Source organism: Drosophila grimshawi, unplaced genomic scaffold (assembly GCF_018153295.1).
Source record: "Drosophila grimshawi isolate 15287-2541.00 unplaced genomic scaffold, ASM1815329v1 contig_1367, whole genome shotgun sequence".
In the NCBI taxonomy this organism is placed as follows: domain Eukaryota; kingdom Metazoa; phylum Arthropoda; class Insecta; order Diptera; family Drosophilidae; genus Drosophila; species Drosophila grimshawi.
In genome coordinates this window covers 2,335,480-2,359,536 of record NW_025062889.1, presented here as the reverse complement: position 1 = coordinate 2,359,536, position 24,057 = coordinate 2,335,480, and the positions used below count along the sequence as shown (strand labels likewise).

General features: G+C 43.0%; 8 protein-coding genes across 8 annotated transcripts; 5 read left to right on the top strand and 3 right to left on the bottom strand.

Moving 5' to 3' along the window:
• Positions 1-491: 491 nt before the first annotated feature.
• Positions 492-12,165, top strand: LOC6569091. The gene is made up of 11 exons (XM_001995107.3): positions 492-736; positions 2,423-2,548; positions 2,632-2,850; positions 2,915-3,244; positions 3,316-4,102; positions 5,951-6,542; positions 6,605-6,725; positions 7,206-7,308; positions 7,368-9,851; positions 10,302-10,805; positions 10,878-12,165. The coding sequence occupies exons 1-11, from the start codon at positions 554-556 to the stop codon at positions 11,708-11,710; spliced, it is 6,282 nt and encodes a 2,093-aa protein (XP_001995143.1). The 5' UTR covers positions 492-553; the 3' UTR covers positions 11,711-12,165.
• Positions 12,166-12,523: 358 nt separating this feature from the next.
• On the top strand, positions 12,524-14,358 carry LOC6569092 (U3 small nucleolar RNA-interacting protein 2). The gene is made up of 5 exons (XM_001995108.2): positions 12,524-12,617; positions 12,679-13,490; positions 13,593-13,790; positions 13,856-13,992; positions 14,054-14,358. The coding sequence occupies exons 1-5, from the start codon at positions 12,558-12,560 to the stop codon at positions 14,290-14,292; spliced, it is 1,446 nt and encodes a 481-aa protein (XP_001995144.1). The 5' UTR covers positions 12,524-12,557; the 3' UTR covers positions 14,293-14,358.
• Positions 14,359-15,651, top strand: LOC6569129 (transmembrane protein 177). The gene is made up of 3 exons (XM_001995109.2): positions 14,359-14,639; positions 14,697-15,153; positions 15,207-15,651. Exons 1-3 carry the CDS (start codon positions 14,374-14,376, stop codon positions 15,549-15,551), a joined length of 1,068 nt encoding a protein of 355 aa, XP_001995145.1. The 5' UTR covers positions 14,359-14,373; the 3' UTR covers positions 15,552-15,651.
• A 211-nt stretch (positions 15,652-15,862) lies between these two features.
• On the bottom strand, positions 15,863-18,076 carry LOC6569130 (Hermansky-Pudlak syndrome 1 protein homolog). Its single transcript, XM_001995110.3, has one exon. It carries the CDS (start codon positions 17,864-17,866, stop codon positions 16,061-16,063), a length of 1,806 nt encoding a protein of 601 aa, XP_001995146.1. The 5' UTR covers positions 17,867-18,076; the 3' UTR covers positions 15,863-16,060.
• Positions 18,077-18,149: 73 nt separating this feature from the next.
• Positions 18,150-19,576, top strand: LOC6569131 (probable cytosolic iron-sulfur protein assembly protein Ciao1). Its single transcript, XM_001995111.3, has one exon. The coding sequence runs from the start codon at positions 18,477-18,479 to the stop codon at positions 19,470-19,472; it is 996 nt and encodes a 331-aa protein (XP_001995147.1). The 5' UTR covers positions 18,150-18,476; the 3' UTR covers positions 19,473-19,576.
• On the bottom strand, positions 19,504-20,416 carry LOC6569132 (DNA excision repair protein ERCC-1). Its single transcript, XM_001995112.2, has 2 exons — positions 19,833-20,416; positions 19,504-19,773 (listed from the first exon to the last, which is right to left on the bottom strand). Exons 1-2 carry the CDS (start codon positions 20,406-20,408, stop codon positions 19,585-19,587), a joined length of 765 nt encoding a protein of 254 aa, XP_001995148.1. The 5' UTR covers positions 20,409-20,416; the 3' UTR covers positions 19,504-19,584.
• Positions 20,417-20,526: 110 nt separating this feature from the next.
• LOC6569133 (eukaryotic translation initiation factor 3 subunit M) lies at positions 20,527-22,161 on the top strand. Its single transcript, XM_001995113.2, has 3 exons — positions 20,527-20,675; positions 20,818-20,997; positions 21,051-22,161. The coding sequence occupies exons 1-3, from the start codon at positions 20,631-20,633 to the stop codon at positions 21,987-21,989; spliced, it is 1,164 nt and encodes a 387-aa protein (XP_001995149.1). The 5' UTR covers positions 20,527-20,630; the 3' UTR covers positions 21,990-22,161.
• LOC6569134 (GDP-fucose protein O-fucosyltransferase 1) lies at positions 22,158-23,940 on the bottom strand. Its single transcript, XM_001995114.3, has 2 exons — positions 23,791-23,940; positions 22,158-23,720 (listed from the first exon to the last, which is right to left on the bottom strand). Exons 1-2 carry the CDS (start codon positions 23,897-23,899, stop codon positions 22,630-22,632), a joined length of 1,200 nt encoding a protein of 399 aa, XP_001995150.1. The 5' UTR covers positions 23,900-23,940; the 3' UTR covers positions 22,158-22,629.
• Positions 23,941-24,057: the final 117 nt, after the last annotated feature.

Sequence of the window (24,057 nt, the reverse complement as noted above, 5' to 3'; positions counted from 1 at the left end):
GCCTAATGAATTTCGCAGCAGTGTAAAAAAAATGCGTATTTGCTTGTCTAGTGGTCGCCATTTTGAATATGTGCTGAAAAATTCTCCTCCCGCCCTGTTGCCTGTCTGTGTTTATTGTTTGCCCACGAACGTGTGCATGTGTTTGTGTGTATATATAATATACAGATCGATATATATTTATTAAAATACTTGTTACATGTATGTGTGATTTTTTTTTTGCCGTGACTCCGAAGCCACATCAACAATAAATATAAAATATGCATGTATGCGTGTATGTCATTTCCTTTTTATATATACAAACGTATGTTTATGTTTGTCTGTTTGTGTGCGTGACTTCACATAAAAACGAGGGTTGTGTGGACGATATCGAATTATTCATAAATTACCGATAACTCTAAATACATATTTGCCAAATACTAATTAAGTTCTTTTTTCTTTGCGATTTCTTCACTTTGACAGCTTAACAACTCTGCAATTTAATTTGTTAATCGCTCAAGAGCATATATATATAACGGAGTCCGGAGAACCCTAGGTGAATCCTAGAGGCCTTATTATGGAACATATATTGCAATCGTATCCAGAGGATGCGCGCCGCATTGGCGAAGAGTATTTGTCCAGTTTGACGGATTTGAATTGCAATAGCAAGCCGCTCATCAATATGCTCACAATGCTCGCCGAGGAGAACATCAACTTTGCCCAAATCATTGTGCGCGTGGTGGAATATCATATCAGCCAGGTTAACAAATAATATACCATAATTAACTACAAAAACAAAACAAAAAAAAACAGCCAGAAAGCACTCACACACACACAGACATACAAATTTACTCTACTCACACACAACGTGAAGTGATCTGAGTCCAAGCATCGGCAGTTGTGGTCACCACATGATCTCCATGTTATTAGAAATCTGTGTGCAACGAACACGACAGAGTTGAAAAACTATCGACAGTATTGCCTCAGGGGACGTTATTTTAAAACACTCTTCAATTTAATTCTCGCAGTTAACAATTTTAACAATTACTAACTAATGATCATAATATATTATACATATTTCATGAATTCATTTAGAAAAACCCAACATTAAATATTATCAGATTACTGGGAATCTGTCATTTCTGAGCGAGCCTAATTCCAAATATATATAATAATATATATATGTATATATTATTTTAAACAAAGGCAATACTATCGATGGTTTTTTGGCCCCTTAGACATTTGTGTGGCAATATCAACGAAAGTGGCTTCAAAATGTATTATTTATTTCATTGATATTTCCCCGTCAGCCCACGCTGATGTATATAAGCTCAAATTTTCGTTTTATTCCGGTCAATAGCTTAAGATATTCACATTGCGCTATTGGTTTTGGGTTTAAACTTGAAAATTGAAAAACCTATCGTTACTCAGTTCAAATATTTATTAATGGGTTTTAAGCAGATTGACTGAATTTTTTATCCTCTACAAGGTAAGACATTTAAAATATATATATTTTTATTCTTCCTATATTTTTCCTCGATACCTTGAAGTACATGAAATACATAAAAGAAATCGAAAAAAGAAAATTGCAAATAAAAGAGAAAATACTTAAACAATTGTCATCAAGTTGTCTTTTATTTTATACAATGATAAAAAAGCACATTGCCCTAATGAAAAACACCCAAAACAAACAATTAATAACAAAAAACTAGTCACGCAGCGATTTTAATATTGCAAAAAAAAAATGTAATAATAATAATACAAAAATTTGGCAAAAATGGACACAAATCAGTAATGTATTACACTAAAAAAAAAGCTAACGGTATAAATTCGCATAAACTCCTCGTCGTTGTTATTAGAATATGGTATATTAAAAAGGTACTGATCAATATTTTATATTGATAAAGACAAGAATTTGATTTTCAAACAAAATTATTTTCATCGAAAGATTTAATGTTATAAAAGAAATAGTTAATCATAAAAGGATATTTTCGTATATATGTTTTCTACATGCATACAAAGTTCAATTTAGATTGAGGATAAGATAAGTTGCTAAAAATTATTATAAATAATCTGAATTGAGGAAGTGCGTTGGTTTTTCTACAGCTGGTAAAAAAAAAATCTTGGGTTCCAACTACAGATTGAAGAAGGGTTGCTAGTCTAGTTAGTTTCAACTGTAGATTTTTTTGGCTAACGCTTTGCTTTGATCAACAACTGACTATCAAATCCAAATCTGTCCCCAAAAATCACAACATGGAGATGCATCGGTGTCTTTGCAGCTGTCGTCAGCGTAACCAGGACAAAAATGTGAACGGATTAATGTGGATGATGAAAAGACAAAAAAAAATCTCAGATCTCTCTGTGACTGCGTCCACACACTTCGCTAACGACGTTGTCGAAACTTATGTTCTATTTATGTTCTTACCTATCTTACCAAATCAAACAGGTGCCGCCCGAATTCAAATTGCCCATACTATATTTAATTGATTCGATAATTAAGAATGTGAAAAGCAGCTACGTCCAGCTGTTTGGGCAATGCATAGTCAATATATTTCTCAACGCCTTCGAATCGGTAAGTCAACAAAACAACCTTAACAAATAAATAAGAAATGAACAGTTGCCTAAATTCATCTTTAATATTTAATATTAAATTAGGTGCAACATTCGCCGTCGTCGGTGCTGGAGAAGGTGCGCGAACGTATGTATTTGCTGCGCCAGACATGGAATGAGGTCTTCCCGCCGACCAAGATGTATGCGCTGGATGTGAAGGTCAAGCGACTGGACAACAATTGGCCCATTACAGCCAAACCGATACAGCCAAATAAAATCCACGTTAATCCCGCCATACACGTCAATCCCGATTTTCTAAAAACAGTAAGTCTGAAATAAAAGAAGAAAAAAAGTAGACCCTCCATTAAAGCAATTATCTAAAAACTAGGGCATGGTGAGTATGCCCCTTACCAAGGAGCTACCAATGGAGGAAATGCTGCAGGTGAAGACGCGAGAGCTGCTTGAGCTGAAGAAGCGCAAGCTCGAACTCGAATTGGAGCAGACGAATATGCATTTAATGCAGCAGGAGCGTCAAATACATCAAACAGCGGATACGATTGGTGTGGCGCCGCCGGGCATGGGTATGCCAGCACCAGTCGTCGCTGCACTGCGTCCACCTGGCATGGAACCGGCAGCAACCGTCGTCCCACCCATGTATCCCGGCAGCAGCATTCGTCCACCCGTTCGTCCCATGATGCCAGTTGTCGGCCAACAATCGGTAAGAGTCAATAATGCTGAAAGAAACAAAAAAAAAAGTGAATCCATCCCTAATCTAAATCTTTTTCACAGTCTTTTGCCAATAAGCCCAAAGTGCATCCAGTCAATCCGGCTATGGTGAATACGGTGCGTCCACGTGATCCACGTCTGGCGCGCCAAATGCAGCCACAACAGATGGCAGCGCCCGTAATGCGTAGCGTCGCTGATCCCCGGCTGGTGGACGGCAGCCACAAATCAGGCTCGGCCATTTCAGCACACAAATCTAGTCGATCGCGCAGCAAGTCACCAACGCGCAGCAGTAGCAAGAGCAAGTCCAGCAGCAGCAGCAATCATCACAGCTCCAGCTCGAGCAATCGCAAGCGTAGCGAATCCAAGAGCTCCACATCATCCTCGGGCTCGGGCGATGGCACCAGACATAAGATTAGCAACATCAGCAGCCAGTCGCCGACAAAGCGTTCGTCCAGCTCACGCTATGCTCACAATGGCAATGGCAACTCGCCGGCATCCTCCTCCACCACTTCCTCCTCATCAAAACGCAAGAGCAGCTCACCAGCGGCCGCCAGCAGTAGCAGCAACTCACCCCTGAAATCGATGAAGCGCAATCAAAGCACACACAACAAAAATACACACACAACGAGTCGCAGCAAATCCTCCGCCGCCAGCAATGAGCGATCTTCTCGCAGTCGATCGCCAGTGTACAGCAGGGATGTGGATATGCGTAGCGTGGAGCGTAGTAAATCACCAGAGCCAAAAGCAGCAACAGCAACACAAGGAGCAACTCCAGCAGCAGCAGCTCCTTCAACAGAAACAACTCAGCCAGAAGCAACAGCAGCAGCTCCAGCAAATGATTTAGAGAAACGTAAGAAACAATTTTTAATTATAATTTCACACACAGAAGAAGTCGAGTTAATCGACAGTATCATGAAGACTGTTAGCAATTCAAATGACAAAGTAGTAGTTGAATTATGCAGAAATTACAAACCAAATTGGCGGCATCCAAGGCTCTGGTGGGGAATGGGAGGCGGTTGTTGGTGGGGGCGTGTCTCATTTTGAAAGGCTGTTTCAATTCACTTTTCACTTCAATGATTCAAAAAAAGAAAACCAAAGTATATTAGTAAAGTGCAAAAATAGTTTGTAAATTATATTTAACTAGCAGCTTATTAAAGCTGACTAAAATGTTAAAAGGAAAGTTGAAAATTGTAAAACTCTTTAAAAAGAAATCAAATTTTATTTTTAAAAAATTAACTTTACGCAATATACATTTTTTTTAAAGCTATACGAATATGATTTATTATTAAAGCTTTAGGCTTCAACTAGTTGCTCATTATAGCTGGCTATAATGTATAAAATTTACAAAATATTTAACGTAAAGTTTAAAAAAATTCTAAATTGTAAACATTAGCTTTACGTAAAATCCATATTATTCATTTTTTTTTTTTTTTTTGAGCTTTACGAATATAATTTACACATTAGAATGCGCTTTACTGCCTATACTTTTGGATATAGCAAAGATGCCTCTTTGCCCGTTCTGTGTTCATTTCTAAAAACGCTTTCGAAAGCGTTTTCACTCGAATCGTGTTTGGTGTGTTTTTTTACTCGTTGCTTCACTCGATCAAGTTTTTTTTTTTATTTTTTTTCTGTGGGATTATTGTTATTGTTTATATTTCCAAATTTGAAACGGAGCTATATAATCCTATAATATTTATGCACATTTTTTTAATACTTAAGAGTAATGCCAAAGTTCAAATTAACATTAAATATAAAAACCAATAAAAAAAGAAAACAAGAAAACAAAACGAAACGAAAACAAGAAAGAAAGAAAAAACAAATAAAATGCGCTTGAAAACCTTTTGCATTCCAGTTGTTTTAATTAATGCAAAATGTAGCCAGGTGCCGCCTTTGGTGTAATTTTAAGTCTATTCACTTTGTGTAATTGTAAAAAAAACCAAAAAAAAAAAGAAGTAACAAATCCTTGATAAATATTTGTGAAGAAATTGTTGTACCCGATATAAAAAAATGATATTTATATATCAGTTTTGATAAAACTAAGAAGAAATAAAGACTGCAGTTTTAATTTGTTGTTCAAGCCTACAAAAAAACAAAAAAAAAAACAACCCTTAAAAAACTCCTAAATAATCTTTAACTTTTGACATATATAAACGTAAATATTTTTATAAACAATAATTTATTTAAGCGTATATTTGTAGTTGTATTATATTTTAATAATACAAACAGCAGCCAAAACAAATATGTATATTTACTATGTTATATCTAATTTTCATTATTATTATTATGATATTTTATTTTTTGTATTTGTAGAACGGCACTTTTTTTTACAACATATAGCTAATCTCTTATGGTCCCTTTTAATTTTTTTTTTATAATATTTAGTCTAACATGGTTCCTTAACGGAGTCGCCCACCTTGCAATTTGAATAGTTTTTATGATTTATTACTAATTTCTTCTAGCCCCATTGCTGTGCCTGGTGTTTGTTGATGCCCCGTCCCCTATTTTTTTCTATTTAATTTTATATACAATTTATTTATTTTTTTTTTGGTTAATTCCCTTACACACATCTTGGTTAGTTATAGTTTGGGCCGAGTAATATTTCTTTTTAATTATCGTTTGCTGTAAGAATTCTTAGTTTTTGTTGTGGAAGCATAAAAATATACCAAATTTCTAGCTACATTTCAAATACTTGAACCAGGCCCACGTCCTTCCACGTCGCCGCATATAGATGCATCTAGCATGGACGTCGATTTGCGGCCAATGAATTTTGCTCAGTTGGCCGCGTTGTCGTCTATAATTAGGCCAACAACGCCGCCGCCGCCGGCCATAACAACAGCAACTGTCAGCAAAAAAGCGACAACAACAACTATCACAGCAGACACCAGCAGCACAACAACAAATGCTAGCAGCGCCTCCAACGCAACAGCAACAACAACATCGAACAGTTGTTCCTCCTCCAAATTGCCCACAAAAGTGTCGTTCAAAATACAAAAACCGTTTAATAAATTAGAAAAATCTACAGCGAATTTATCAACAGCAACACTGCTAACAGCAACAACAACAACTACAACAGCAGCAGCAGCAGATACAACAGCCGTAAGCAGCAAGCAATCCTCGCCAGCGCCCGCCTCATCCTCCTCCGCCACGGTAGAGTTGGTGGTGCCACTTGGCAATAAGGGCGCCGGCGAGAAACGCTCGGCTGTTCAGCTGCCAACGGATGCCGACTCGGATGAGGATGATAAACTGCAGCAGCCACAGCAGAAACGCAGCAAATCCGCCAAACTGGATGCGTAAGTTCGACCTCAAAACTTAATCTCTTAATCTTCTCATTTATTTTTGAACTATTCACCAGTCTGTTTGGCAGCGAGGATGTGGATTTAAGGCGAGCGTTGCCCGCCAAGCAACCTATGCTTGTGACCGGTGGCGTTATCGTCGTCGAAGATGACTCCATGGACAATTGGGAAGTGAATAAGGTGTGTATTATTAAATTATTATATATTTTAGCTTATGAATAATAATAATAGAGCACAAGTGGGTGATCCCAAGTGCTGTAATAATACACGACGATGTGCTTAAAGCTTAACTTAAACTGCTGCCGATTTATGCTTCGCCAGGTTCATAGAAACATTTTAAATTATCTTAAAACTATCTATATTTATTCGTATCCCTCTTCGACGATTATCTAGCTACTGGGTACACATGTGCAGCTGCAAACGCGTCTAGACTTATGTTATCACCATATAAGTTTTATAAGAATTCTTATCGCAGAAGCTCTTATTAGGGTTCACTTCTTTCCCTATGTTTCCTATAAGAATTTAATTGTGCTGTTGGAAGGCTTGCCCTTTCAGGATGCTTACACTTTTCTATGATATTAAATTTTAGATACTAAAGTTTAATTTTATAATGGAAGATTATTTACTATAACTTAAAATTACTCATCTTTGTCAACTTAGCAAACGGCGAAACCGCTGTCGCCCGTCAAGAAGCCCACGTTGGATGAGCTGCGTGCCAAGCTGGCCAAGACGGTACGACACAACAACAAGCTGTCCAAGTTGGGTAAATAATGCAAACAAATAATCCAAATACTGATTTTAATCAATGATTAATGCTAGCAGATAAGAGTAAAGATCATGTTGTGGCGCAGCGTCTGAAGCTGCTGTCGGAGCTGAAGTCCAACGATGATTCGCAGGAGGCGCACGACGAGAAGATGCGCACGATACTTAGTCAGGCCCAGGAGATGTTCGAGAATCATGGCATGAATCAGGAACAGTACAAGGATCTAGTCACCAAAGTGGTTGTCATGAATGAGAGCAGCAAAGGACTGAAGGAAATGCGGCGACGCGAAGCAGCCGCCGCCGCAGTTAATAATGACGAAGATGATCTCGAAATGGAACGAAATGCGGCACGTGATGCAGTGCTGCGCAAGCGGATACCCAAGCTCAAGGGCAATGAGAATCATCATCAGCATGCCACAGGCTCGCCACGCAGCGATGGTGAACCACGCTACGAGGAGCAGCAGCCGGAGAAATTACAGCAGCAACAGCAGCAGGCGCCGCCAAAGCAAACGAAAACCAAACGGGATGGCAAGCGACGCAAGCCGAGCAAGTGGGGCGAACAGGTGGATCCGGCAGCAGCGCAACGTGCCGCCTGGCAACTGCAGCAACAACAGCAGCAGCAACAACAAAACAACAACAATAATAATAACAACAACAAGCGCATGCCGCAATCGAATATCTTGCCTGGTGGCGGCGGTTTTCGTGGCATGCCCTGGCAACATCCCCCTTTGGTTATGCAACAAGCTGTCGCACCACCACCACCACAACCACCATCGATGCTAACAATGCCACCAGTGCCGCCCGTCGTTAACATCACCAAAGCCATCAATTCGTTGGATAATCCCATGGCGGATGTGGTGCGCAGCATCACCATCGATGGTGGCAGCAAAGAGATACGCTTCTACAATCAGGTTGCCATCATATTCATGGATGGCGATGAGCCGCACGAGATTGGCTTTCAGCAAGGCCAGCGTGCCATTTATATTGATCATAACAATGAACCGTTGGCGCTTAGTTTTAATGATGACTATAAACCCTTCCAGCTGGATGGACAATTACATCGCATACGGTTTGGACATCCATCGAGGGAGCTCTACATTGATGATCATTGGTATGAGATCTATTTTGGCGGACCACCCGTTTCGCTGCCCATTGGTAATAAGCTGCATGTGCTCAAGGCGGAGGGACCACCGCCCAATGTTGATATTGGACGAGTGCGTCGTGATCTTGTCGTCGGCAAGATCAATATGATTGTGGATGCGCACACAATTGTGCCACTTTTTCTCGATGGACGCCAGCAGACGTTCCATTTGGGCGCCGAACAACATTCGTTGCAGTTTGTCGACAGTTTTCTGTATGCCCTGCTCGATGGCCAGCTCCAGAAGCTGGAGTATGGTGGCCTGCCCAAGAGCATGAAGCTGAATGGCGGTCGCAATTGTTTCATACGCTTTGGCACGCTGCCCAAGAGTGTGCAGGCGGGCAAGACCCATGTGCAAGACATGGTCTATATTAAAACTGAGGCGCCCGCAGAGCCACCTCAACCGCCACCTCTGCCAGTGGTGATTGCACCAGCGCAACCACCACCGATAGTTAATCCTCTCGAGCAACAGCAGCCAGCTGTGGCAGATGTGGCTTCTGCGGTTTCATTGCCTGATGCGACAGCAGCGCTGAGTAATCTTAACATTGATGAGCTCTTCAAGAAGCTCGTCTCCTCGGGCATAATTGGTGCGCCAGCAGCAGCAACAGTTACAGCAACAACAGCAGCAGGAGTCGGTGCCAACAAACCAGTCAGCAGTTTGCCTGCTCTCGAGGCCAGCTCCACTGTCAGCAAAGATGCAGCTGCTGTAGCAGCACCATCAACGGAGGAGCCCATCAAGCGCATTGACCTCCAGAAGCCGGATACGATTAAGACGCGACAGGCGGCTGTTATTGCCACACTATATTTGGGAATGCAGTGCAGCAGTTGTGGCGTTCGCTTTCCACCCGAGCAGACCATCAAGTACAGTCAGCACTTGGATTGGCATTTCCGACAAAATCGACGCGAAAGGGATTCCACACGCAAGACAACATCGAGTCGTTGGTTCTACGATCTCAATGATTGGCGACAGTACGAGGAGATCGAGGACATCGAGGAGCGGGAGCGTAACTTTCTGGAGTCGCAGGGCCAACAGTTGGGTGGTCTGGGTCCCAACGATGGCAGCGATGAGGTGTCGCAGCAACGTTCCCTGGATTCACCGGTGCCCAGTTGTGCCGCCGGTGCTGAGGATGTCGATCGCAGCTGTGACATGTGCCACGAGAGATTCGAACAGTTCTACAACGAAGAGCTGGAGGAATGGCATCTGCGTTCTGCCATTCGTGTCGACGAGAAAACCTATCATCCGTTGTGTTATGAGGATTACAAGGCATCGCTAAATCCACCAGCGCCCGTCGTGGGCGTCATCACTGATGGCGTTGAATCTTCACAAGCCAATGGCGATGTGGATATGTTGAACCTAAGCGATGATAATGCCATGGATACGCTCATCAAGTTGGAGGATGATTCGGGTAAGTGTCAGCTGGTTATTTTTATTATTATTGTATTTATAAATCAGTATAATAAATTATAGCATCACTCTCACAATAAATGTTTTTAAAGGTGTCTGTTTTTAAAATTTGTAAGCTTAAGGAATTTTTAAATACGTTTTTAGAAATGGAAGAGACTATTAAAAAAGTATGAAAAAAAAATTTTGATTTTATTAAATTAAAATTAAAACTGAAACTGAAATTTAAAAAATATATATATACATTGCAAAGAATTCCAGGAGAAATACTTTAGTAACTTTAACATTTAGGTGGAATACTAAACAATATATTATTAGTGTACTAAACAATGATGTTATTAGTTTTCGCAATTGTATATATAAAATATATTCCATTCAACATTTATGCAGAGTATGCTTAAATCCTTTGAAATCTCTTCAATACACTAATCCTCCTCAATTCTTCCACACACAGATGATGGCAAAAAGATGCTGAGCGTAGACGATGATGATGACGATGATGTAATCGTGCTGCCCAATGAGGAGCCGAGCGTTACCGAAATCGTTGACGATGATGATGATGAGGAATATGTGCCGGCAACTGTGACAAGAACTGCTGAAACGGAGCTGGGCGACAGCGATGAGCAGAAGGATAAACCAACAGCAACCAGCTCCTCCCCCAGCGGCGAACAAGACCAGCAGCAGCAGCAAGAGAAAGATAATGAGTTAGAGAAGAAGGAACTGGATAAAAAGAATGCCAACGAATCGGATGTAGATGTGGAGATCCAGGAGCCAAACATTCCCTTCACAGATCTGGATACCTACGTCGAAAAGGAGCCCATGCCCATGCTCCAAGTGAAGATAAAAGAGGAGCCCAAAGATGATGACGAGGAGGACGAGGACGATGGCTTTGAAGATGTGGGCACTGTGGTGCAATTGCTGCCACTGCCAGAAGATGAAATCTCGATACACAGTAGTGGTAAATATTATTATTAGTTTATTTTAAAAGCTGATCTCTAATTAAATTAATGGACTTCCGCTGGTCGGATAGAAACGCAAACGCAAACCATTGAATCATCTGCGTCGCCGGCAACGCTGGAGCGTCCCGCTTCGGTGGCATCGCTCTCATTGCCAGCTGCGAATGAGGATGAACTGGAACTGGAGTCCTTAGCGGCGGCAACAACTGAGGCTGATTTTAACGGTGAGAATGCGCAGGAGGCACACAATCTGAGCGCAGCGGGTTTGGCGCCGGCATTACCTTTGGCTAGCATAGTTAATAAAATAAAAATAAATATCACTAAGAACACAAGTAGTAATAGTCATAATAGTGCCTCAACAACCACAACAACAACAACGATGACGCCGATGACGTCAGCGGACTCCTCGCAAGTGTCGGCCATTAGTGTGATTGGCTACTCTGCCAATGCCGATGGGCAGCACCAACAGCAGCAGCAGCAAAATTCAATACAAACCATTTCCACGATTCCAGTGTTGTGCGGCGGCAACACATTTGTACCGAAGATTGCCACTAGCAGCAGCAATTGTTCCACAAATGCGCCGCCATCCAATATTAGTTCCATTTCCGTTATTGGGAGCACTTATGGCAGCAGCAACAACAACAGCAGCGGCAGCAACAATGGCGCCACGCACACAACAACATCATCGATGGGCGGGCCAGGAGCAGCAACAGCAGCAGCTACTTCCGGTACGTCGTCTGCTGCTGGTCAAAAATCGACAACTCCACCGCCCCCAAAAGCTGCTGTCGAAGCTATCGATCCCGAACCTGTTATCGAACTGAAGCCTGCGCTGCGAAATGTGACGTTGAAGAAGACAAAGAAAGTTCAAAATGGCGTCGAAACTTCCGGCTTGTGCTCCATCATGTAAAGGGAGTGCGAGAGCGAGAGAGAGAGAGGCACACATGCATATTATTCCTACTATTCTCACTTACATTTTTTTTAAATAGCAATCTTACAATTTTAATTTAGAACGTTACTTAGTTTTAGACAATTTACAGAAGACGCGCGATTTGTTCTCTCTGTAGGTGTACGTACGTAGCAGCCAAATGATAATACATATAAATAATAAACATCAACCAACGATCGCCTGGGCAGCGCACAGAGGGAAAACACTTAATTTATTTTTACAATATATACTGCAAATAATAAAAAGAAAACTTTTTTACACAACAAATGCGAAATCAACGTATATATAAATATACATAATTTGTGATAATTTTACTACACACACTCGAGAGAAATTCAGTTACACAAATCAAGCTTGATTTTTGTCATTATTTGTCATGCATCGAAATTGGAACAATAAAAATATTAAAAGCTGAATTCAAACTAATCAATTCGATTCAATTAATCTTAAACAATTACATGTTTACTATATATTTACCTTACATATTCTTACATATTGCAATAAAGGTACCGGCAATAACCAAATAAAAGAGTTGTTATTATTTAAAGAATTTTATTAAGTAAAGGCAAGTTTGTTGACTTCAAAGTTTGTTACTGATCTTGCCAAAAGAAGTCGATTTATTTTTGGAATGCGCGCCAAACCATTGCTGGAAAATGATACAAAGTCAAAGCAGCCAGCTTGTGCCACGCTGCATGCCCAGCAAACAGCTGTTTTATAAGAAATTGACCAAATAAGCCCAAACGCATTATACTATGCACGTGGGCCTGTTTAGCGTTTTTTTATGTTAAAGAATTTGTAATTTTATAAAATGTCTTCATCGTTTTTCCTAAAACCCGGTGCCGCCAAACAGGCTAACAAAAAGCGCAAGGTAAGTGCCAAGCAGTAAATGAAAATGGAAAAACACACATAATATGTTTATTTGATATTAGATAAATGCGACGAAAGCAAAAGGAAAATTGAGTTCAAAACCGGGCAAAAGAACACAAAATGCAACAAATGCGCCGCCAAAAAAACAACGTCGGGCAAAAGCGGACGACGAGGAAATAGCCAGCGATGAAGAGGAATATGATAGTGGCAATAAAACGCTAGTATATTCAACGGACGAAGAGGGTGTTGAGGAGGAAACAGCACAAGATAAACGCCTGCGTTTGGCCAAAAAATATCTGGAGGAGATTGAGAAACAAGAAGCGGATCGCGTTGAGGATCGCGACTTGAGTCAGAGCGTCGAGCAGCGACTACAAACCGAGTATTTGGATAGTGTGGGTCGATTGCGCCGCAATATTGCTGCCACCATAAAATCCTGCAGCATTCAGTGTGCACTAAAAAACAGACTCCACCATAGTCCAATTTGTGCCCTGGCTTTGAGTGCGGATGGACGACATTTGTATGTCGGAGCCAAATCTCAATTTGTACTCAAGTGGTGCACGGAGAGTGGCAAAGTGTTGGACAAATTAGATGTGCAGCCTCATCGCGATGAACCCGAAACGGGCAAGAAGCGAAGATCGCATGTGACTTCCATTTGCCTGTCCACGGATATGAAATATCTAGCCTTGGCTGAGGGTGGTGCACACATACAGATCTGGTGTCCACAGACGATGCGGCATTTGAAGACGTTCAAGGGACACAGGGACAGCGTGACGGGTTTAGTCTTTCGCAAGGCGACCCACGAGCTGTATTCGGCGGCCAAGGATCGTTCCGTAAAGATTTGGTCACTGGATGAGATGGCCTACGTGGAGAGCTTGTAAGTGTGGCTGACTTACTACTACTAAGTCAATCCCTTACTTATTACTTCTCTAATTAAATATAAATTCGTTATTCATTCAGTATATAAATCCTTTTGTAGATTTGGCCACCAGACCGCTGTGACCAGCATTGATGCACTGAGTCGGGAACGGGCCATTTCCGCTGGCGGTTCAGATTGCTCGCTACGCATCTGGAAGATTACGGAGGAGTCGCAGTTGATTTATAATGGTCATCGCGATGGCATCGAATGCGTTAAATTGATTAATGATGAACATTTCGTCTCTGGCGGCGTTGATGGGTAACTTTTTTGGGAATTTTCAAATTTGAGCAACCTCAAATTTTATCCTTATTCTAAATTTGCAGTGCGATTAGCCTGTGGAGTGCATTGAAGAAGAAGCCCATCTGCACGGCACAATTGGCGCATGGCAAAGGCGAAAATGAGGTCGCCAACTGGATAACAGCAATTGCCGTCGTTGTCAATACGGATTTGGTGGCAACAGGTGCGATTTAAACACGTCGATCAATTTATTAAATCAAATTTTAACTTCTCTGTGTTTTTAGGCTCCTGCGATGGCTGCGTGCGTCTGTGGCAAAGTAATCCGAATGCGCGAAAGCTGCAAGAGATTCAAAGCATATCCATTGCGGGCTTTATAAATGGACTAACTTTTAATGGCGATGGCACAAAACTGTTTGTCGCCGTAGGGCAGGAGCATCGTTTGGGGCGTTGGTGGCGGCACAAAGAGGCCAAAAATAGCATAGTTGTAATTGACATTAAGTTACAAAACACAGCCAGCAATTAAGTTAATTATAAGCTTAAGGAATGCGTCGCATAATCTGAATAAAACATGTAAAATTTCAAAAATCAATCGATAAGGCGCAGAATGACATCGATATCAACAAAATATCGCCGCATCAATGCTTTCGATCAGTACAAGAGTGGCGGCTCGTCGATTTGCTGTGATTACAAAACAGGCAAAAGCATGCAGAAGAAAGCCGGCGCTGGCCTTTTGGGCTTTTTTAAAACAGAAAAAGGACGCAAACTGGTCTTCTATGCGGCGGGCACAACAACAGCGGGTCTGTTTGTGGCCAATTTTCTGCCGCACACATTTGGCCTGAAGTATTATCGCGATTTTGTACAATGTTATCAGTGGGTAAGCAAATTAAAGGAGCATGAGCTAAAGTTTAATTGAGTTTTTTCTGTCAGAAATGGCATTGAGCGGGAAGTGCCACCAGCTGTGCAGCAGCGTGTGCAACTGGCAATGGAAAGACTGGAAGTTGATCAGCGCGAGCGGAAATTCATTAAGCCATTTACCGTGTTTGGCTTTGATCTGTTCCAAGCGGGCACCACAAAGTTTCGTTTTGGTGCCGCTTTGGGTATTCCCGTAAACTATGCCTATGGCAGCATTGATGAGATTAAGCGAGCAGATATTCGATTTCGCGATAGGCAAGTCGATTGGAAGGCGGACAGCGGCAAACTGCTGGAAAATGCAATTGTCCTAACGGAGGATGAACAGCTGTTTGGGCTGAGCAAGGCAATTCTACAGCTGCAAACGCATCGCGTCCTGATGAACTCGATCTTTCCCAGCGTTAGCTTTTTCATGGTCTACACAATTGGACACTATCTGAATCTGCGGCTCGATCTCTTCGCGCGACATGGCAGCGTAAGCTAATATCGTATATATAGAATTCTACTTTACCTTTCATTAATTTCCAGATGCGCTTCGTTCTGTACAGCATTTTGGGCTTGTTTGGCTTGGGCAGCTGGTCCTTCATGAAGGACTTCAATCAGGTTGCAACCGATGCGGAGATTGATAAGCGTCTTGCCACGCTAGGCCCGCAATTTGTCGCCGCCGGCGTCAGCTACTACGACAAGCATTTGAAGAAGAATATTGCCCTGCGGAATCTAATTGGAGATAATACCTATACCGCCCTGGGCAATGAAAACTACATGCTGCGCCAAAAGTCCATGCCGCTGACAGCGCGCAAATCCTTCTTTGAGGAGAAGTGGAAGGAACTGCAGGATGCACAGCAGGCGCAGCAATCGGCGGAGGCACAATAAATATATATAATTAATGAGTTCATATTTGTTTAAATTTGCTAAAAACGTCTGTTGGATAAGTTTATGCGATTCCTATTAAAAATATGTTTTAAATTTTTAATGAGCTTTATTTTATTATTATATGGATTTCCACGAATTATCTGAATAATGGTGATTTTTAACATTTTACATTTTTCAAATTTATTTTTGTTGCAATTATGTTCAAATTTGAGGAATTTCTGTCCGATTTTTCAGGAACTTGCAAAAAAAGAAAATCAAATAATTTGTTTTTATTTTATTTATTATTATATTATATTTATATGTATCTAAAATATACTTAAAACAAAGGCCAAAATTGACTAGCATCATGGGGCATGGGAGAGTTACAATGTTCTTTGGAATTTCACACATAAATTAAGTCTAAATAACAATTAAGATATTATAAATGTATAATAAAAATGCGTTCCATTTTTGGAATGTTGTAATTAAATCAAGTCTAAAGTAAGCAATTAAAATAATATTAAAGGTATTTAAAATGTCTCTTCGCCAACGACATCACTGATGGTGGCCACGAGGCGTCTGGCATGCTCCACGGCACAGGTAGCTGTGACCAGGCCCAAATGGATGCAATACAATTCATAGACTCGGACTTTGCCCGGCGACAGTTTGGGAAAACAGAGCTCGACAAGATCGCTATAATAGTCCATGGGCAAGGCGCCCGGTTCTGCGGGCGATTTCTGTCCATTGCCGCTGGCGCTGCCAAAGCCCGTGGAGAGAAAATGCTGCTGCAAATCCAGCGAGCATTTCAAAATGCCACCCGAAAGATCCTCGAACCAGAGGAAATACGAGTAGTGGAAAGTGCGATCCTTCCACATGACCGTTGTCTGTCCCTTCTTCAGATAGCTGCGCGTAAACTCAACCATCTGCCACAGCTTCGTTTTGGGCAACAGCTGTGGATTATTCTGGCGTAAGTCCGGCGCCAGCATTTGACCCGTGCTCCGATTGACATACATGAAATGCACCAAGCCGGGGAAATCCTCCAGATACGCATCAATCGAGATGTTGCGTGCCGCTTTAACAGCGAGAAATTCCGCAAATTCCAACAGCTTGGCTTCGACTATTGCCGCCGAGTCGGCAAGTTGATCCAGCTGAGGATTACTGGCGCTATCGCAGGTGGCGAGCGAGAGGGTGAACAATTGCTTCAGTTCCTCGACAAAGGCGGGCAAATTGGACTCGATGCGAACGAGCAGTTCCCGCTCGTAGCTCTTGAAGAACTCCAAGTACATCTTGCGCAGATTCTCCCAGCGAGCCGTAAACTTTTTGATGCAGTTCTCCAGATCATCATGTCGTTGCTTCAGGTGCCTCTTCAGCGCCGTCAGCGTTTGACTCACAAAGGATTCGAGACTCTCAAAGGCGGGCTTGAGGGCATCCGCATCGCCCTGTTGCTGCACGGCGACAATCTTCTGCAGCACAAAGAATGTATCATAAATGGAACTGGTCAACGGCATATGACCATATTCGATGAGCTGCAGCAGCACCTGATGGCCATGCAGACGCGAAATGTGCACAATGCTGGGCACACAACCCGAATTCACATCGTGGGAGACGCCTTGCAGGAAGACGGCCACAGCTCGTTGGGATTTCTGTGCCTGTACAGCTCTGGCGAGTATGGCCAGAAAGAGTAGATCCGCTGGCGCCAGCGGCAACGCCAAACGGGTGCTATTCAATGCCACCAGCTTGTGGGAGACGAGCAGCAGAGCATGTGCCCGCTGCTGACCACCAGCTTGACGCAGCTGCTCCAGTGATGCATCAAGTGTCACGTGCACAGTGCGCTTCAGTTCCGCATTGATGATCAGCTTGGGTAATGCCTCCAGCAGATAGGCCTGCTCCTCCTTGCACAGCTGTGTCTCGTAGCAGTTGAGGCACTCCGTCAACAGCTCCTGTTGCATCGCCCCCGCCTGCGATCCAAACAAATTGGCGCCATAGCAATAGCGGGTCAGTGTTATGGCCACGCCCAGTTGTCGCTGCAGTTGCTCAATCCCAAGTTGGCCAATCTTCAAGAACGTGAAGCCCAACAGCTCGCCAAAGACCAAATTGAAGCCCTGCTCACACTGGAAACTCGCATAAGCATTGTCAAATTGGCAATGCATAATTCTCTGCGAACTGATTATCGGACTGAAGATTTGCAGCAGTACATTGCTGTCGAGTGCTGATCCACTGCCCTCTGGCATTAGGCGCTGTGTGATGGCTATATGGCATATCTTATCGGTTAGATCGGCATTCAGATTCTGATAGGCGACATCGTTGGCGCTATTGAATACAATTAAACCATTCATTTTTCTCTGATCAGAATTGGGACACACACAATTCACAAGCTTTGTCTTCGGTGGTTTATAGTGACTCCGGGCCCTTTCGACATTAATAATAATTTCGTTGGCTAATTGAAACAGATTAGCCTCGGTATTCTTAGGTAAGACTTATGCTCATTAAATGTAATTTGTTTAAGCCAGAAAAAGTGTTTATTGACTGTTATCTTTGAGCTGTTACAGTTCAGTGTTAACCCACTCTCGTTGTTATCGTTCTTATTAGGTTTCGATAAGTATGCATATCAACAGTGCTGCTTAGCCTGGAATTTAATATGAAGGGCTGCCAGCTGGTTCATTAAAAATATATCTAATAGTTGACAAGGAAAGCATCCTAATTAGTAGAAAGCTTATATATAATAATGAAAAAGCTTATATTTAATATTAGCAACTTTATTATTACATATCAGCTTCGGCTCCAGCTTATGTCCCCCATTACATATGTAAAGGAACTAGAGCTGCAAGCGAACTAGTTCCGAAGTGAACACTTGACCATCAGCTGTTTTCTGTTAAATACTGCGCACACATGCAGTGTTATCAAAAGCAGACAAAAAATATATAAGAATATAAATCAAGTTTCACAATGGGCCGCCTTATACTCGAGCACACATTGCAGGGACACAAGGGACGGATTTGGGGCGTCGCCTGGCATCCGAAGGGCAACAGTTTCGCCTCCTGCGGCGAGGACAAAGCCATCCGCATCTGGTCGCAGTCTGGCAACACTTGGACCACCAAGACAATATTATCCGATGGACACAAGCGGACAATTCGCGAGGTACGCTGGTCGCCGTGCGGTGAATACCTGGCCTCGGCCAGTTTCGATGCTACCACAGCCATTTGGTCGAAGCACGAATGCAACGCCACGCTCGAGGGCCATGAGAACGAGGTGAAGAGCGTTAGTTGGTCACAAAGTGGTGGCTTATTGGCCACCTGCTCACGTGATAAATCCGTTTGGATCTGGGAGGTTGCCGGCGATGACGAATTCGAATGCGCTGCTGTACTTAACGCCCACACGCAGGATGTGAAACGGGTCGTTTGGCATCCCAGCAAGGAGATCCTGGCCTCTGCCTCGTATGACAACACGATCAAGATGTATGCGGAGAGTGCATTAGACAGCGATTGGGATTGCACGGCAACCTTGAGTTCGCATACTTCAACCGTTTGGAGCATTGATTTCGAGGCGGATGGCGAACGCTTAGTCTCCTGCAGCGATGATACCACACTGAAGATTTGGCGTGCCTATCATCCGGGCAATGAGGCTGGCATCGCCACACCCGACAAGACCACAGTGTGGAAATGTGTGTGCACCGTGGCAGGTCAGCATTCGCGTGCCGTGTACGATGTGTCGTGGTGCAAGTTGACGGGTCTGATTGCCAGCGCTTGTGGCGATGATGGCATACGCATCTTTAAGGAGAGCAGCGATTCCAAGCGCGATGAGCCCACCTTTGAGCTGCTGACGGCCGAGGAGAGCGCCCACGAGCAAGATGTAAATGCGGTCGAATGGAATCCGGTGACAGCCGGTCAGCTTATCTCCTGCAGCGACGATGGCACCATCAAGATATGGAAACTGCAGGAGTAGTTACATGTTGTTTTTTATATACATCTATATATTTAAGTGATCGCTGAAGGAATCAGCTTTCTTTATCAATTTCCACTTGTAATAAATAACTGTTGCACACAGCATACACCGCCTATTTGCTGAGAAACGGCTCGTGCAGCGTTTTGTACAGCTTTTTGGCTTTGCGTGGACCCAAGCCCATCACTTGGGCAAGCCGCTCTTCGCTGGCATTGATCAGATTCTCCAGATTACCAAAGATTTGCAGCAGTGTCACTGCATCCGTTTTATTCACTGGCTTAATGTTCGTTAAGGCAGCTACAAGCTGTGGAGAAAGGTTGATATAAAGAATAGATGGATGCATATCTACAAAAAAATACCTACCTTTTGATGTGGATTAGATTCGACACGTTCCATAATCAAGTCTGGTGGACGCTTCTCGAACTGTTTGTATGTTTCGATTATTTTACCCGCTTCTTCGGCGTTCCAGGCGAGCATCATAGTTAGATCCGCTAGCAGCGAAATGCGTGTTAAGCTTTTGAGAGCATTGTGTGGTTCCGGTGTGTCTACCTGGACCAACAGGACACGCAACTCATACAACTTGCCCAGCGCTTTGAGTCTTTGGCAAATGTAATCCGGATTCAAATTGTGATATTTGAGAGATAGAAACAGAATGCAGGAAGTGCGACCCACTACATAGTCGGGTATGATATCATCACGAAACTCCAGGGGCACATTGAGAATAGATTTGAGAATGGGATTGCCTCGCTGCTTGCTGTGCACCAAAACACTGTACGGATTTGAAGGCGGCTTGGCTGCAACGGAGGTGCTGCTGCTGCTGTTGCTTCCACTTTCACTTGTAGATGATGTTGACGTCTGTATTTTGGCTTGCTTTGGAGCCGAGGGCATTTCCATGGCAGCCAAGACATCATCAAACGAATCGTCGTTGAGATCATCCATGTTTGCAGCCCGGTACAAATAACAAATTTCTTGAAATTCCAAATATCGATCAATATAATCGATAATATCGATACTCACGACTTGTTACAGTGTGGCAACTCTGTGATTGTTTTGCCCTTTCCTTTCGAGTTGTCAATTGAGCGAAGACGACGACAACGACGTGTGCGTGAAAAATTGTTTATTCTCTGCGATTAAATAAGTGATTAATCATACAATATAAGCATGGCATCGCATCCGGTGTTTATAGACCTGTCGCTAGATGAACAGGTAAATTTGCATAAATGCTTTTACGAGCCGTCTCCGATGCACTCCTTCGAAGAGAGTGAGGTTATGTGTTCAATCAGAGACTAAAAACAAATTTGTAAATAGAATATAAAAATGTGTATTAAATTGATGTTATTTCGCACAGGTGCAAGAGCTGCGCAAGTTTTTCAAGAAGCTTGGCGCCGAAATCTCATCGGAGAAATCGAACAAAGGCGTCGAAGATGATTTGCACAAAATAATTGGCGTCTGTGAAGTTTGCTTCAAAGACGGGGAACCAGCGCAAATTGATGGAATATTGAACAGCATCGTCTCCATAATGATAACGGTGAGTATAATGGATTATAATCATTTAATAGATAACAATATGTGCTTGTTTAGATACCACTGGATCGTGGCGAGAACATTGTGCTGGCCTACTGCGAAAAGATGACGAAGGCGCCAAATCAGCCGCTGGCCAAAGTGTGCCTGCAATCGTTGTGGCGTCTGTTCAACAATTTGGACACTGCATCCCCGTTGCGCTACCATGTCTACTATCATCTGGTGCAGGTGGCCAAACAATGCGATCAAGTCCTCGAAGTCTTCACTGGGGTCGATCAACTAAAATCGCAATTCGCCAACTGCCCGCCATCCAGTGAGCAAATGCAGAAATTGTATCGTCTGCTCCATGACGTAACCAAGGACACCAATTTGGAGCTGTCGTCCAAGGTGATGATCGAACTGTTGGGCACCTATACAGCGGATAATGCGTGCGTTGCGCGTGAGGATGCAATGAAGTGCATTGTCACCGCTCTTGCCGATCCCAATACATTCCTGCTCGATCCGTTGCTATCGCTGAAGCCAGTCCGGTTTCTCGAGGGCGATCTAATACACGATCTGTTGTCGATCTTTGTGTCGGACAAATTGCCGTCGTATGTGCAGTTCTATGAGGATCACAAGGAGTTCGTCAACTCGCAGGGTCTGAATCACGACCAGAACATGAAGAAGATGCGTCTGCTCACTTTCATGCAACTGGCCGAAAGCTATCCCGAAATGTCATTCGACACCTTGACTAAAGAGCTGCAAATCAACGACGATGAAGTTGAGCCCTTTGTCATCGAAGTGCTCAAAACTAAGTTGGTGCGTGCCCGCCTGGACCAGGCCAATCGCAAGGTGCACATCTCTTCGACTATGCATCGCACCTTTGGTGCACCCCAGTGGGAGCAGCTGCGCGATCTGCTGCAGGCCTGGAAAGAGAACCTCAGCTCTGTCCGTGAGGGCTTAACGAATGTTTCATCTGCACAACTCGATCTGGCACGCACCCAAAAGCTGATACATTGAAATCCATAATATTACAACTATAACAACAGCAGAAACAACTACAACTACAACAAGTGACGTCAAGAACAAACATAATAAAACAGCACCGTATAAGGGTTTACTAAATATTATAAATTATTGTCGAGGAAATGCGTGAAATATCAAACTTGAATAAATTTCTAAGTAAAGTCAAGTCAAACATATGTTTTAATAGAAACTCGGTCAAGAAAGAGGAGATGCCCTTTTATATAGTAGTATAAATGTTACCACTACTACTGTGTTATGAATAGTAGCAGAGTTTTACATGTTCATTTTTGAATACCAATCCATAGAGCTCCTTCTTACGAATCGAAAAAGCGATCCGATTTTTTCAACCAAGATATGCCAAATTAGTCGTAAAAGTTTCGCAGCCATTTTTCACATGTTGAGAATATAGTTATATATATATTTTTTTTTGTTTACATAACCTGTTTATGGATATGTCCATATAATAAGTTAAGTTATCTAAGATTGTTGGTTTGTTTCTTGTTAAATGCAGGTAAATACTTTCTAGCTTAAAACTAAAGGCTATGTTTTTAAAGTAGATTGATAATTTAGGCATGCTCGTCATGCTGTCATAAATATGCATCCCACTTGGGAATTGTCAGAGATTCTGATGGCTTTATAGCTCCTCATGCGCCTTTGCCTGCTGGCGTTCCTTCTCCCTGGGGAAGGACCAGAAATACGACGGAAATCCGTGTGAATCCCGTTCGCGTTTCACAAACGCCGTATACGATGAAATGCAATTGCCAATGAAGTGATTCGACTGTCCCAAAATGGCCAAATCCAAGTAGGGATCATCTTCGGGCAGCTTGTGCACACTTATGTCCATGCGACTTAAGGCTGAGCTCAATTCGCCAATCATATGATTGGCATCGGATGCCACAAAAACGGACTTCACCTCGTTTGTCGGCTGTGTCTGCCGCACATTTTTGATGGTGCGCTTTAGCTGGCGCACAATTGCCTCCTTGGTGGGCATACAGAGCTCATGGTAGAGCTCACCTCGCTCATTCTTATATCCCAGACACTGGGGCGATGCGAACAACTGCTGACTGTCCTTGATGTGCTCACAGGCACGCACCCAATCGATGCCATTGCGCAAATGTAAGCCAACGAATGCCCCACGCGGCAACACATTGCGTATGAATTCTCGAGCGGATTCCCTATACTTCCTGCTCCATTTCAAGTACTTTTGCAGGCTACGATTCTCGTGCTGCACGGGGAAACTTGCTGGCGCACCCGTAAATGCCAACACGGGCCATTTATCAGCGGGATAATTGTTTTGCCACTTGGATGCAATGGCACTGTGATGCACATCAAAGTGCAATGGACCATAGAACTCAGAGGCGACGAAATCAATGCTGTACGTATCCCAGAACGGACCAAACGGATTCCCGTCCTTGGCATGGCAATTGGGCGCCGCTGGATCGTTCTTCTCCTGCTGCAAACTCTTCCGCTCCATGTAGCAGAAGGAGACACGCTCCGCCGTCGGCCACAACTCTGCCGCAAGCTGCGTCATGAAATCGGACATGAGAATGACGCGATGATAGTCCTGCAGTGGCTCCACTTCAAAGTACGTGTCGAACGGCACCTGGCGCGACCGCATCTCCCCCTTGCGATACTCCACCCATGGCGGCAGTATAAGTGTCCGATTCAGTGCCTTTGCAAAGGCCAAAGAGCCAAGAAAATGATCCGCCTGGTTACCAAAGCGTCCTGAAAAAAACAAACAAACAATTAATAGACTATTTAACAATACAATGCTAGTTAAACAATTATTACTCACCCATACAGGGACAGTAGGCAATGTAGCCATTCTCATCACGCTCAATTTGGGCAGCTGTTTTTAATATTAACAAGGAAATTAAATAAATAAATAATTGAAGCCACTGCATTCTGCCGGCTTCGTTTCTAAGCCGTTGTCAATCGACATTTTGTTACCGTCACGTTACCACCTGGCTTGTGGTGAAAACTCTGGCAGCCTTGTGCGCGCGCAACTTGACAATCTACAATTTCTAAAAATCCAGTGAATTTATGAAAAATATAAGAAAAG

Excerpts from the sequence above, each read along its gene's own strand:
- LOC6569132 (XM_001995112.2), bottom strand. The coding sequence starts at position 20,408 with ATGGATGATCTCAACGACGATTCGTTTGATGATGTCTTGGCTGCCATG. Across the intron at positions 19,774-19,832 it reads AATCTAATCCACATCAAAAG|CTTGTAGCTGCCTTAACGAA; the intron begins GTAGGTATTTTT and ends CTTTCTCCACAG.
- LOC6569131 (XM_001995111.3), top strand. The coding sequence starts at position 18,477 with ATGGGCCGCCTTATACTCGAGCACACATTGCAGGGACACAAGGGACGG.
- LOC6569130 (XM_001995110.3), bottom strand. The coding sequence starts at position 17,866 with ATGAATGGTTTAATTGTATTCAATAGCGCCAACGATGTCGCCTATCAG.
- LOC6569134 (XM_001995114.3), bottom strand. The coding sequence starts at position 23,899 with ATGCAGTGGCTTCAATTATTTATTTATTTAATTTCCTTGTTAATATTA. Across the intron at positions 23,721-23,790 it reads TGCCTACTGTCCCTGTATGG|GACGCTTTGGTAACCAGGCG; the intron begins GTGAGTAATAAT and ends TGTTTTTTTCAG.
- LOC6569091 (XM_001995107.3), top strand. The coding sequence starts at position 554 with ATGGAACATATATTGCAATCGTATCCAGAGGATGCGCGCCGCATTGGC. Across the intron at positions 2,549-2,631 it reads TTCTCAACGCCTTCGAATCG|GTGCAACATTCGCCGTCGTC; the intron begins GTAAGTCAACAA and ends ATATTAAATTAG. Across the intron at positions 2,851-2,914 it reads ATCCCGATTTTCTAAAAACA|GGCATGGTGAGTATGCCCCT; the intron begins GTAAGTCTGAAA and ends TCTAAAAACTAG.
- LOC6569092 (XM_001995108.2), top strand. The coding sequence starts at position 12,558 with ATGTCTTCATCGTTTTTCCTAAAACCCGGTGCCGCCAAACAGGCTAAC. Across the intron at positions 12,618-12,678 it reads AGGCTAACAAAAAGCGCAAG|ATAAATGCGACGAAAGCAAA; the intron begins GTAAGTGCCAAG and ends ATTTGATATTAG. Across the intron at positions 13,791-13,855 it reads GTCTCTGGCGGCGTTGATGG|TGCGATTAGCCTGTGGAGTG; the intron begins GTAACTTTTTTG and ends CTAAATTTGCAG.
- LOC6569133 (XM_001995113.2), top strand. The coding sequence starts at position 20,631 with ATGGCATCGCATCCGGTGTTTATAGACCTGTCGCTAGATGAACAG. Across the intron at positions 20,676-20,817 it reads ACCTGTCGCTAGATGAACAG|GTGCAAGAGCTGCGCAAGTT; the intron begins GTAAATTTGCAT and ends TATTTCGCACAG. Across the intron at positions 20,998-21,050 it reads TCGTCTCCATAATGATAACG|ATACCACTGGATCGTGGCGA; the intron begins GTGAGTATAATG and ends GTGCTTGTTTAG.
- LOC6569129 (XM_001995109.2), top strand. The coding sequence starts at position 14,374 with ATGACATCGATATCAACAAAATATCGCCGCATCAATGCTTTCGATCAG. Across the intron at positions 14,640-14,696 it reads GATTTTGTACAATGTTATCA|AAATGGCATTGAGCGGGAAG; the intron begins GTGGGTAAGCAA and ends TTTTTCTGTCAG. Across the intron at positions 15,154-15,206 it reads TCTTCGCGCGACATGGCAGC|ATGCGCTTCGTTCTGTACAG; the intron begins GTAAGCTAATAT and ends ATTAATTTCCAG.